The sequence below is a fragment of the Saccopteryx bilineata genome, chromosome 4, assembly GCF_036850765.1.
Source record: "Saccopteryx bilineata isolate mSacBil1 chromosome 4, mSacBil1_pri_phased_curated, whole genome shotgun sequence".
NCBI lineage: Eukaryota > Metazoa > Chordata > Mammalia > Chiroptera > Emballonuridae > Saccopteryx > Saccopteryx bilineata.
In genome coordinates, this window is record NC_089493.1 from 290,843,687 (window position 1) to 290,857,584 (window position 13,898).

The 13,898-nt window shown below is 42.6% G+C and overlaps 1 protein-coding gene across 4 annotated transcripts in view; it reads right to left on the reverse strand.

Moving 5' to 3' along the window:
• XPO6 (exportin 6) overlaps positions 1–13,898 on the reverse strand; it is a 122,283-nt gene that overhangs the window by 37,121 nt on the left and 71,264 nt on the right. For all 4 annotated transcript variants that reach the window (XM_066275508.1, XM_066275509.1, XM_066275507.1 and 1 more), the window contains 3 exons: positions 10,395–10,504; positions 2,567–2,675; positions 776–868 (listed from right to left, as the gene is read on the reverse strand). In XM_066275508.1, the coding sequence (XP_066131605.1) occupies positions 776–868; positions 2,567–2,675; positions 10,395–10,504 (312 nt within the window). The remainder of the gene's footprint in view (positions 1–775; positions 869–2,566; positions 2,676–10,394; positions 10,505–13,898) is intronic.

The following is a 13,898-nucleotide window of genomic DNA, read 5'->3' on the forward strand; positions in this document are numbered from 1 at the left end:
AAGTGCAGGGCAAAGTGAACGACAGGCCAGATCACTTGGAAGTCACTTTCCCTCACTTGTTTAGCGAACGGGACTATGACCAGAGCTTTTCTTTCTCAACTGCTAACTCACCACTTTTTAAGCTGCTAATTCACCATTAAGATAAAACCTTAATGTGACCATTCCCAAGAATGGCAGGTGACAAAACAGCACTCTCCATATGAGAACACAAGATCAACTGGGACCCTGGAGGGGTACCGTAGTTAGTTCGAGCATCATCCCAGTACACCAAAGTTGTGGGTTTGATCCCCAGTCAGAGCACATACAAGAATCAACCAATGAGTGCATAAATAAGTAGAACAACAAATGATGTTTCCCTCTCTCCCTTCCTCTCTCCCTAAAATTAAAAAAAAAAAAAAAAAAAAGCTGGGTTGTGCGATAAATGCAAAGCTGACCCCAATAAATACCTTGCCTTTGAAGAAGAGATAGGCCTCATGAAATCTCCTCAAGATACAAGTGCCACTTAGTCAATGAAATCAGTCCTCTGACTACAAATTCTAGCACATAAATATATTCAGAAAGTGTCAGCGATTTGCCAAGAGTGAGCATTACAATGGCTAGCTTATCAGCAGTGCAGTTCATGTAAATAAACCTTCTGTTTGGCCTGACCACTTTTGAGCTACTGAGGAAGGCATCAGTCAAGTTCATATTACACACCGGTGAGCAACAAGGCCTTACTACTCATATTATGCACGCAGGGAAATCCCAGGCTCTCCACCCTCGGATGGTGAGTTACCAGTGTCGAGAAGGCGTGTGTGGGAAGGAGCTCCATCACTTTGGCCACCACCTCCAAGCTCTGGCGTAAGTACCGCTGCCACTCTGTCTGCTGCTGCAGGGGACACAGAAGGGTCAGCTCTCTCAACAGGCAGAGTCTCGTCATTTTCCCTCCCAGTCTGTCCTCAGCCTCAAGGCCACTCTTAGACATACTATTTTGAAAAAATGGCAAATGATGGAACCAGGTTATTTGGTACTTTAAAAAGGCCAGGCTAAAATATTTTCTAAATCCAATAAATTAATGTCATTAAAAGCTTTTTCCTAAGAAAGCAGATGATCCATGTAGAATGACCTACTTTCCCCAACAGTCATAGGAATACAGAAATAGAAAAGCCACTTGTGAAATGCTTGAGTCCCTTTTGCATCATCCCAGCTACAGGAACTGGTCACTCATTGCCTTCGGAGATAGTCCAGTACTATGTTCTACAAGCACAACTGACTATCAATGCCACGTGAAGTATGGTCTACAGACAGGCAGCTCAATGTCCAGACCTTTATCTCCCTCATGCCCAAGATCACCGAGGTTCAAATCCAGGCCATCTGGTCCCAGTACAGGGCCCTTTCTAACTCAATCATGGCTGCCCTCAGGGCCTGATCTTGCCACAGTCAATGAGTCACTGTTACATTGAAGCCATTCCAGTGACTTGAATATTTTGAAGTGCATGGCGGTTGAAAAAAAAGAGCTCGCCTGACCAGGTGGTGGCACAGTGGATAGAGCATTGGACTGGGATGCGGAAGACCCAGGTTCAAGACCCTGAGGTCACCAGCTTGAGCATGGGCTCACCTGGCTTGAGCAAAAGCTCACCAGCTTGGACACAAGGTCGCTGGCTCAAGCAAGGGGTTACTCGGTCTGCTGAAGGCCTGCGGTCAGGGCACATATGAGAAAGCAATCAATGAACTAAGGTGTCACAACAAAAAACTAATGATTGATGCTTCTTATCTCTCTCGCTGTTCCTGTCTGTCTGTCCCTCCTTATCCCTCTCTCTGACTCTCTCTCTCTCTGTCTCTGTAAAAAAAAAAAAAACAACTCTGGAATTGTGTCCTTAAAGACAATTTCCTTACCAATGTGGGCACACCAGCACCAATCAATTCAAATTTGATTTTAAGAACTACCAGTTTACAAAATAGACTCAGAAGAAATGTCCTTTCATTCTAGTCTTAGCCATTAAGTATCTCTTCAACTATTCCAACCAGCATCTGGGGTGGGGAGTGGGGGCAGAGGCAGGCGCCAGGCAGGGGAAAGGGAAGCAGGTGGGTGTGGAGTTCTTACTAACCCACTTCTCACCGTACAGATGTGCTTTCACCTCTAGTCCACAGAGGTGAAAATGCCTGTAAAACTTTACTCGTTTTCTTTTTTACAATTAATGAGGCCAAAGAGATTGGCAGGATATAAATTTCCTTCTTCATTCTTTTAATCATTTTTTTACTTTTCAATTAAGAGTTGACATACAATATTTATTAGTCTCAGCGTGAAACCTAGTGATTAGACATTACATAACTGATCATCCTGATAAGTCTCGTGCCCACCTGACACCAGAGTTATCACAATATTATTGACTATACTCCCTTCGCTGTACTTTATATCTCCATGACTATTCTGTATCTACCAACCTGTACTTCTTAATCCTTTCCGTAAGACTACTCTGGCTTAAAAATAGTCTCCAGAGCAGAGGGCCGAAAGGCTCCAAGTCTCTGTGCTGCTTCATACCGCACACAGCTGAGTGACTAGGGCCAGCCCAGGTATGCTGCTTACATCGTCATCCAGAGTCTCGTCATCCAGCTCCTCCAGCTGCGCCTGGTTGTATCTGAACTGGATTCGATTCAACACCTCCGTGAGCAAGAGAACGAGGGCGTCTTCGTACCTACATGGCAGGGAGAGATTCAACACCTGGTGAAAGCAGGTTTTTAGCCTAGAAGTTCAGAAAAGGCCTCCCGCAGCACAAACGGAACGCTGTCTGCGTGCCGAACTCCCGCCGAGCAGACACCTGCACCACGCTCGGTTTCTGGGCTGGCCAGTGTGCGCGGGAGCGGAGCCGGGTGGGTGCGTCTCTCTTCACCTGCGTCCCAGGCACCGTCTTCACGGACTGACCCTTTGACCATTATATAACGTCCTTCTTTGTCTCTGGCAGCAATTTGTCTTCAAATCTATTTTGTCTCATATTTGTATAGTTAACCTGAACCTCTTTTGGTTATGGTTAACATAGAATATATTTTTCTATTCTTTTCATTTCAACCTATCTTTGTCTTTGAAACTAAGTAAGTCTGTTGTTAACATGTAGTTGAACCATGTTCGTTTTACTCATTCTGCCAATTTCTGCGTTTTAACCAGAAGTTAATCCTTTACATTTAATGTAAGCACTAATAGGGAAGGACTTCCTTCTGCCATTTTGCTATCTGATTCCTCTAGGTTGTAGCTGTTCTCAATTTCTCCATTTTGCGTTAAATAAGTATTTTTCAGTGTAACATTTTAATTCCCGTCATTTCTTTTACCATATACCTTTGAGTTACTTTCTCAGTGGTTGCCCTGGGGGTTACTGGTACTATACATAAATATCAACTAATTCAATGATTTACTTATTTAACAACTGTGAGAGGTAAGTGGTATTAATGTTTTTTTCTGATGCAAATACTACACTTGACAGAAGTTAAATGAATTGCCCAAGGTCACAAAGCTAGCTGATGTGAACCCAGGTCTCTCTTTCTCAACATCCCGAGTCCTCTCTACACATAAACCACCAAGGGCTTGGAGCCTACTCCACCCACTCCCCAAAGCCTCCTTGCTAGTCCATTTTAAGAACACTTATAACCTAAATAAAGAAACAGGAAAGGCCTGGGGAAACCCTGCCACTTGGATCTGTGTCTAAGAATAATTTCTCTCAGAAACATCGGGAGCCTAAAGCTTGGATATTGCTCAGACATGATAAGAACATAATTCAGAAGACACCCAGTTACATGCAACAGTTGCTAACACAAGTGCCAACAAACTACTAATTTTCTTTTTTTATTATTTAGAATTAAATTCAATGGGATGACATTGATCAATAAGAGTACATAGGTTTCCGGTGAACATCTCCATGGCATCTGAACTGTTGATTATGCTGTGTGCCCATCACCCAAAGTCAACTCATTTTTCATCACCACATATTTGTACCTAACTTTCAAGAACAAATCATGTTGCCTAAATGCTTGCCTGTACTGAAATGCTTCTCAGATAAATTCAGTGATTGCTCCCACTGAACAAGATAAGCCAAAGCTGAAGTTATGCCAAGATCAAATATGGTCCATCTAGTCTAAGAATTGTAACTCACGTGATGAGACTCTGTAGAGTCTAAAAGATTACTTAAAAATCCTCCTGAACTGTCCCATTTCAGAGTTTGGTGGGCACAAGAGTTCATTTTTTCTTTTCTTTTTTTTTTTACAGGGACAGAGAGAAGAAAGTCAGAGAGAGGGATAGATAGGGACAGACAGACTGGAATGGAGAGAGATGAGAAGCATCAATTATCAGTTTTTCGTTGCGAGACCTTAGTTGTTCATTGATTGCTTTCTCATATGTGCCTTGACCACGGGCCTTCAGCAGACCAAGTAACCCCTTGCTTGAGCCAGCGACCTTGGGTCTAAGCTGGTGAGCTTTTGCTCAAACCAGATGAGCCCGCGCTCAAGCTGGCGACCTCGGGGTCTTGAACCTGGGTCCTCTGCATACCAGTCCGATGCTCTATCCACTGCGCAACCACCTGGTCAGGCTCATTTTTTTTACTAGAGGCAGAAACACTGCCCACGCTTTCCCCAACAATCATAAGTCCTTGGTGTTTATAAATGACTTAACAACCTAGATTATACTGGCAACTAAGCACAGCCCAGAAAGGAATACTGGCAGGGAAAATCATTAATAAAACAGGCAACATCTGTGGGAAAAACTGTGAAGAGAATTCAAATCCCACTTTAAAAGACTTCAGAGAAAGGTAGACTCAAACACTTAAGCCTAAAGCTAATATTCACCATTTGCTCAGAACATAAATTCCTTAACTTTTAGAAGTTTCATGCTATAATTTGCTGTGATGAACCAAAACATTTTCACAATTTTGCCAGGAAAGAATATCCACTTCAGGTCAGAGGACTAATAAAACTTGTCATCTGTCAACTGTCTTGTTGAGGTAAAAAGGGAATTTGAAACTGAAGATATCTAAAGATAAAGCCTATAAAAAGAAGTAATAAAAGTTAAGTGGAGTCCTAAGGATGGGGCCTTAATCCAACAGGACCAGTGTCCTTCTTTAAAGAGGAGTGACAAGAAGGCGTCTTTATGCTCCCCTCCCTCCCCTCGCAAGCACAGGCCACGTGAGGACAGAGAAGGCAGCTTCTGCAAGTCAGGAAGACAGTCCTCATCAGAAACCACGTGTGCTAGCCCCGACTCTGACTCCTGATCTCCAGAATTATGAGAAAATAAATTTCTGTCGTTTAAGCCACCAGCCTATGGTATTCTGTTATGGCAGACCAAGCTGATTAATATAGGAGGTAAATGGTAAGAAAGAAACTTGGAACTTTAAGAATGAGGGAAAAGCAAGAGGAATGCCAAATGTCGGGTTAAATATAATAGACTGTTTCTTTCCAGCTAAGATCTTTAAAATATGAATGATGAATAAAGCAAAAATGGAATTGTCTGATGAGTTTTCAATGTACACAGATGTTAAACATAACAACCTCAATATAAAGAGGGGAGGGTAAAGGATCTATACAGTGCTAAGGTTTCCATGTTACAGTTCAAGTGATAAAATGTTAATGTGCAAAGTTCGGTATGTATATTATAATACCAGAGCACTAAAAAAACCTCCTATGATAAGATCTAGTCACACTCAACAGATAACTGAAAAGGAAAACTAAATTTGTGTGCAACTAACACAGTCTCAAACAAAGCAAAAACTGATAGAACGGAAGAGCCAGACGAACCCACAACCATACTTGGAGTTCACCTCTCTCTAGGAAACTGACAGAGCAGGCTGGATAAAGACAACATGTAGAATATGATCAACCAACCTGACCTGACAAGTGACATTTACAAACACTTCCCCCCAACAACAGACTACATCCTCTTTTCAAGTGCACAATGAACAATAACCAAGAGGACTAGGTCATAAAATAAACTTTAACAAGTTGAAAAGAACTAAAATCACACAAACTGTAGATCAGTATAAACTATAAAACAGTAACAAGATATAATATATGGGAAATCTCCAAATACTTGAAAATTAAACAAAGAAAAAATTTCAAGAAAACTTTAAAAATACACTAAACAATGAAAAGGAAAATAGAACACACTAAAATTTGATAGATAAAGCTAAAGCACTGCTCAGAGAGAAATTTGTAGTTGAAATGTTTAGTTATATATACAACAGAGATAAAACCTATAGACCTGTATGACTCCAGTCACAGATGTGATTCCAAAAGCATCCCAACTTCTTCAGGAAGTTAAACAAAATTCTACGTTAAGGCAACTACACAGTAGGTGCTCAATAAGTATATGATGGATGAATGAACAAAAAAATAACCACATACGCTAAAAACAGATAAAACTCCAAGTCAGGTAATGACAAAGGACTAACGCATCATCTTCATAGCTTTCTCGATAATGAAATAACTAAGACCCAGTCACCTGCTCTCTAGAGAAGCCCATGGCAGGAATTAATCTCTCTTAGTAGGAGCTAGATACTAAAGTCCTGATTTAAACCTAGTTAACACCTTTTATCTATTAATGTATCAAAATGTCATGTATCATAATGGCACTTCCTCTTTAATTAGCAGAAAACCCACACAGGAAAAAAGGGGCAGTAATTTTTCTCACGCTCACCCACTTTTGTTTACAGTGCAATCTAGCGTCACCCGGAATCGCTGGCCAGTCTGTGGCCAGCACTTGTCCGTATTCTCATGACAAAGGGTTCACAATGACTCAATAACATTAGGTTGCTTCACTCACTTCAGGTTTCCTCATCTTCCTGTAAAAATGAGTTTCTACACAAGTGGCTCCCTTCACATGACAAGCACAAAGAAGAGAGAGTGGGAGAGAGAGCGAGAGAAAAGGGAAGAAAAACCAATACATATTTCACTGAGCACTTACTGTAAGCCGAGGTGTTTTACACACATTGGTTCATTTAATTTTCTCAACAACTTATAAGGTAAGTACAACCATACACAAAGTACAAATGAGGAAAGAGAAATAGAAGTTCAGATCTTTCCACACCACCTCAAAATGGCAAATCTGAACAATGCGCCCCACCCACAATTCTGTTCAGCTGGGTATGTTACAGAACATCACTTATTCAATGAACACTGGGACTCAAGTTCTCTTAAGTCCCCACCAGCTCTGATCAAGAAACTTTTGAGCATTCTCTCTAAGCAATGAACATGCAGAGCTCCAATTTCCAAGCTCCAGACCCAAAATTAAATCCATGTACAATTTGTGCTTCTAAATGTGCTGCCTACAATGGCCACCACACTACACTGTTGTGATGAAGTGAAACATTTAAACCACAAGGGACAGGAACTCAGTGCTGCCTCTGTGACTTAACCACACCTACATTTCCCACTTCAGACCTGAGAAAACATTTTTGACTACTTCTTCCTGCAAGATAACTTATTTCTGAAATTCTGACTCCAACCACAAGTGTGATTCCAAATCACCCCAACTTCTTTCAGATGTATTCTCTCAGCTGAAAATTCTTGATCATGTTTATAAGCTCTCAGAGAAAATGAATGTAGTAATTACCAGTAGCCAGTGCCCTTGATCAGATGCTCCTGCAAACAGAGCACTGAAATACTGGGGTCTTTAATGACCTAGAACAGTAGCTGCCAAACTTACAAAACTTTCATTTAAAAACTTTTGAACACACACTTGTATAAATGTATAGTGTAAAAGGTGCCAGATAAAATGCATCAGTTAAAGATGATTTTCTATGCAGGCCCCAGTGGACTACCTTATACACCCTTCTAGGGCAGGCCACTAACCTAGACCACACAGGGTGTCTGACAGACAAGCAGCTCTTCAGATGATGGTTCCTCATTAACAGCATAAACTGCTGACCAGCTTTGAAGTTTTGGGGTTTGGGTATTTTTGTTCGTTAAAAGCATAAGAAACTTAAGTGTATGTTTCTTTTAAAAAGTCATAAAAATTAGAAAGCATCATCTAGGATGATAATCAAATGACAGAGGAGATAAATTCCTAATATTAAAAGTGGTCAGCCAGAACCACTGACAAATGTGAAATCAGGTGATTTCAGATGATATCAGGTGGCAGGTGCCTGGGCAGGCAGGTCAACATACTATTAAATATACATGAAAGGTCTTTAAATATAAAGACGAAAGTCCGTTAGGCTGTCCAGAGACCCTGATGCTGAACTCCATGGCCATCACCACAGCCAAATGGCAGCAATGTCATCCATTAGTATGACCGGTTGGGTCATCACTGTGACTGCTTACTGGGTCTCTAATACATGCTAGATGCTGTGCCAGGTATTTTACATACATGATTTTATACAATCCTAACCATCCTTTAAAGCAGACATGCTCATTTTATAAGCGGAAATGTGGTCACCATATAACCCGACCAAAAGTAACCCTACTTATGAAGCAGAAAATGAATTTAAACTCTACACTACTGCTCTTTCTATTGGCACAATAACTGCAAGTGTATATTTAATAGTAAAAACTGCTAGTCAACAGTGAAAACATATTCTTCATACCTACAGCACACTCGTACTATGCTTTAAAAAGCACTTGCATTTTAATCATTTCCCCAGTTTATTCTTCTAACAAGCCTAAGAGATATGGAAGAATATCGACCACTAAATACAGCAAAATCAGGCCCAGCCCCAGGACCAAAGGATGATGTGACTGCGGGGCATCCCAGAAAGAGAATTCCGTGGAACGCCTTTCCTGTGAACAATCTCACTTAAACACAATTACATACAGTTGGCAAGTTCACCAAAACCAGGAGCTGCTATCGTGTAATCAGGTTTCCGATACACAAGTGTACTACCCACAACCACACCTGAGCTGGCACCACAGCAACGGGATAGCTATTTTGCAATCACAGAAATGTCTGGGAACAAGAGTGAAAATGTTTAAACTTGAAATGCAACTATTGTTTATAATTTTAAAAGCTCAGCAACAGAAAGGGTTGTAGAGGCTGACCCAGCCCCCCCACCTCCATTCGATAGCTCAGAGAAAGGGGTGTTCATGGTCTCCACCACCAACCACTAATAAATATCATTTACTGAGCATTTATAATGTGCCAAGCATTCTAGATACCTTAATTAGTTCCTTACTTCATTTCTGAAATGAAATACCACCGTGTACAAGAAACAAACTTTCTGCCTGCAAGCTAGAAATGTGAGCTGGAAAAACATGAGGGAGGGAGCATTTCCCTACTTTTCTATTTTTGTTTTTGTTTTTGTTTTCCCCCTACTTTCTGATTTTAAAAACTATAAAAGTGAGGCCCTGGCTGGTTGGCTCAATGGAGACAGTTAGCCTGCTGTTCAGACGTCCTAGATTCGACCCCTGGTCAGGGCACATATAAGAAGCAACCATCTCCTTCTCTTTCCCTCCCCCTCTTGCAGCGGGTGGCTCAACTGGTTCAAGTGTTGGCCCCGGAGCTGAGAGTTCAGGTGGTCTGAGCATCAGCCATCGGCCCCAGATGGGGTTGCCAGGCGGATCCCAGTCAGAGCGCATGCGGCAGTCTGTCTCACTATCCCCCCTCCTCTCAAATAAATAAATAAATCAGAAAAGGCTAAGAAAACTATATGATTTTACACATAGGAGGATATAAAACAGACTCATGGACATAAAAGTGAAGTGGTTACGGGGACAGGGAGTAAAGAGGGACAAATTTGGGTGATGAGCACACAACATATCAACAGTTCAAATGCTATAGAAATTTCACATGAAAACCCAGGTACTCTAATTGATCAATGTCACCCCATTAAATTTAATTTCTAAATAAAATAAATAAAAATTGAAAAGTACAAAAGTAACTATCTATGGGTTATGGAATTATGGTTAATTTATCTTCTTTATATCCTTCTATCTTTTCCAGGTTTCTAAAATAAGTACTTTTTCATGACAAGTAATTATTACCTTATTCAGGAAATTTTAAACACATACAAAAGGAGTAAGAATATAATGAACCTCGAGTTCCTACCAACTAGATTCAACATTAATCACCAACAAACAGCCAACCCACTGCCCCCGAAACTCCCAGTGATAATTTTAAAGCAAATCCCAGGTGTCATACCATTTCATCCAACAAAAACTGCAGTACGTATCTCTAAAGTAATGCCATTAAAAAGAAAACAACACAAAGCATTATCACACCTAAAAAAATTAACAATACATATTATTTTTTAATCAGAAAAATGTTTTCAGAAAATGAGGTACTAAAAGGGAAAAAAGAAGAAAATACTCAATGGCATTGCTACCTAAACAGCTTACGTGACTCAGTGTCACTGAAGAGGTCTGGCCGCATGGCTGACCCTTCAGGCCGTAAGAAAACCTGGCAAACATGTCTATTTATAGTCATCAGCGTTTCTGGGGTTTACCTGTTGAGAACTGCTTCCTTGTCTCCCAGACGACTTTTAATTTTACTCGTCAGATAGTCCAAAAAGAGCGTCCAGATATCCAAACAAGAGAAGTAACCTTCATGAGTAGGCTATAGGCAAAAGAAACCCAGACAATGAAGTCACTTAATGCATATACTCTAGGAACACACCCACCAGCTGACTTCTACCAGAATGCTACAGTCGTAAGCCTAGATATCCTCAACTTTCTGGTAACCACACTGATGCCTCGTAGTCAGTCTTTAAAAGTGGGCCCCGCTGAACCTAACAAGACAAGGGTACCATGGAACACATCATTAGGATGATACTATGTGAGAGAAAATGAGTTACAAAATAAGCTAAGCGAACACCTATCTTAAAAATCTGAGACTGTGGTGAGGACTCATACATCATCCAATTCAAATCTGTTTTACAAAGAAAAAAATCGAGATCCAGAGATAAGAAGAATTCAGTGCTGGGAGAGGAGCAGGTCCCTTGACCCCCAGCAGGTCTTTCCACCACTTACTTATCACTACAAAACCAAAAATAAGTTTCAGGGCTCCAAAGGTGCCAAGTCCACACATCTGAACGTTAGGAAAGACCGTACAGCAGTCCTCTCGTATAACACTTTGAAAGTGAGCTTGGTAAGCCTGACTCTCAGGCGTTATCTCATCTGCAAAGTAGGGCTGTCTAACAGGCGAACAGCAACCTCTAACCCAGTGTGGACGAGGACAGAGGGAGGCGAGGGAACAGTCTCTGCAGGACCCTAGTGCTGGACCATGTGTGTGACTGCACTAACTCCCTCAAGAGCGCTGAGCCAGGCATTACTCTCCCAACATCTCGTCTTTCTCAAACACAGGGGTGTGGACCCCCGATCCCTTACATACCCACTCAAATTCTTGCTACCTACAAGAACTATTTGGTTTTACTTGTGATTGGTGGCAGGATCAGATGTGGAAAGAAATAATACCATCATCTTGGATCAGTTTTCCTTCCATTTCCGATCTACAAGGAAATCTGGAAGGTTACATGGGCATGTATGGCATTTGCCTGGGGAATGCCCAATACTGGGCGGTAGCATGCAGTGGGAGCTCTGTACCCAGAATGAGTCTGAGACAAAAAACTGTAACTTAAAAACCAGCAGATTCCAGCCCTGGCCGGTTGGCTCAGTGGTAGAGCGTCGGCCTGGTGTGCAGGAGTCCCGGGTTCGATTCCCAGCCAGGGCACACAGGAGAAGCGCCCATCTGCTTCTCCACCCCTCCCCCGCTCCTCCCTCTCTGTCTCTCTCTTCCCCTCCCGCAGCCAAGGCTCCATTGAAGCAAAGTTGGCCCGGGCACTGAGGATGGCTCCATGGCCTCTGCCTCAGGCGCTAAAATGGCTCTGGTTGCAATAGAGCAACGCCCCAGATGGGCAGAGCATCACCCCCTGGTGGGCATGCTGGGTGGATCCCGGTCGGGTGCATGCGGGAGTCTGTCTGACTGCCTCCCCGTTTCCAACTACAGAAAAATACAAAAATACCAAAAAAAAAACACCCCAGCAGATTCCAAGTTCACAGCCCGCCAAGCTAACCAGCTACAGCTCAACCAGGACCAACAGGACCGTGCTCAGAAAACAGACCACTTCCTGTCTCCACTGAACACTTCACAAAACCCAGGATGCCCACGACAGGAAGTGAAGCGGACGAATAAGCAGAACAACAGCTGATTAGCCATGTGGAGCAAGATGGACAGCTGGTGGACAGGCACTCGACTTGCACAGCCGGGAGCTGTAGCCTTGTCCTGGCTTTGGCCTGCTGAGCTTCCCTTAAGTAAGTCACTCAGCTGTCCTTCCTTGGCTTGAAAACACTCCCAGCCCCTACAAAGAACGTAACTGACCAGATGCATGTGGAAGTGCTTATGAAAAAAGCTGCCACACAAATCCAGGTTTGGTGGCAATATCAAAGTATTTCACACATGTTCCCCATACCTTTGAATTGAAAATTTACTGTGTGTCTCAAGGCTGCAAAAACAGATGGGCAGATAAACCCTCTGCAGGACTTGAAACACTGCCATCCACACCCACACGTGCAGACCCACTGTGAGACTTTGTGCACTGCCCACAGTCTGGCCTTTGACAACTGCTGTGGGCACAGATCATTAAAGTCAGAAAGATGATAGACTGACATCACTTTTAAAGTTATCCAACTTTTTAGAACCCTCACAGGCTCATTTTAAAATTGCAGCTGTGCCTGGCCTGTGGTGGCACAGTGGATAAAGTGTCGACCTAGAATGCCAAGGTCGCCAGCTCAAAACCCTGGGTTTGCCCGGTCATGGCACATAGGGGAGTTGATGCTTCCTGCTCCTCCCCCCCCTCTCTCCTAAAATAAATAAATAAAATCTTTAAAAAAAAAAACCCAAAACTGCAGCTGTACTCAGATTTACTCATCAGATTCCAGGGATGATTAATCATTGAAGGTCCTAACAGGTTTCTTTAAGAAACTACTGGTACCACTCTAATCTCCAAGTGGTTTGCCATGCTTAGTTGTCATTTGCACTGGTCTATATGATTTGCACAATAGTCTCGGAAACGGCACAGCTGTATTTCTCTTCTCCCCATTTTACAGATAAAGAAGTCAAGGCTTAGCAGTTACCTGCTCAAGGTGACAAGATAAGGAGCAGAAACAGAAATACAGCGTGAATCTTAAGACTCTGGTCCGGAGCCCTCCCCAACCCCCATGCCATACTTTCTTAGAGAGTTTTAGGAAGAAAGGGCAAAATGAAAACTGCAGGAGCAAGAAGGCACTGGTGACAATACAGTAAGAGAAGGAGCCAGAAGACAGAAATCATATGCTAACACGGACACCCGGGGCCTCAGCAAGCAAGGACAGTGACGGGGGAAGCCAACGCTGGGTGAGCACTGGTGGCTGGAGGGACAAGACACTGGAGGAAAAGAATAAAAGAAAGATACTAACATACCTTTACATTATTACTATTCTTTCAAAATATGTTTACTGGTACTAAGCTTTTCATGAAGTTTAGAAACAAAAGGCAAAAATACTGAGTGCACCGTAATAACCCTTTACAGATAGTTAGACTATGATACAAGAAGTTCACACTATCGGTGAGTAGATGAGAACTTACAGCTTTTGCTGGAGAGCATTTAATTTCTTATTCTTCAATCTTATCCCAAAGACCTCCCCGCTCTCAGCTACTGACCCTGGGGTGCGCCCTGCCATCTCTTCTCCACCGTCCCTCCAGAGGGCCGCCCACCCCACAGTACACTGCATGGAGCACCTCCCGGGCCCCTGCCCCTGCCCGATGCTCAGCGTCTGCTCTGCCTGGACCTGGAGGACCCAGTCCACGAGGCTGCATCCAGAAAGAAAGGTCCTCACATGAAAGGTCAAGAGAGCAGCAGGGAGCTAGTTGTTTGCTTCATTACCTTATTTAGTTCCTTCCCAAGTATGTAATATGTATGAGTATATAAAACTACCACTTTCAGTTCAATGGAAAACTAACACGGAGGATTCTA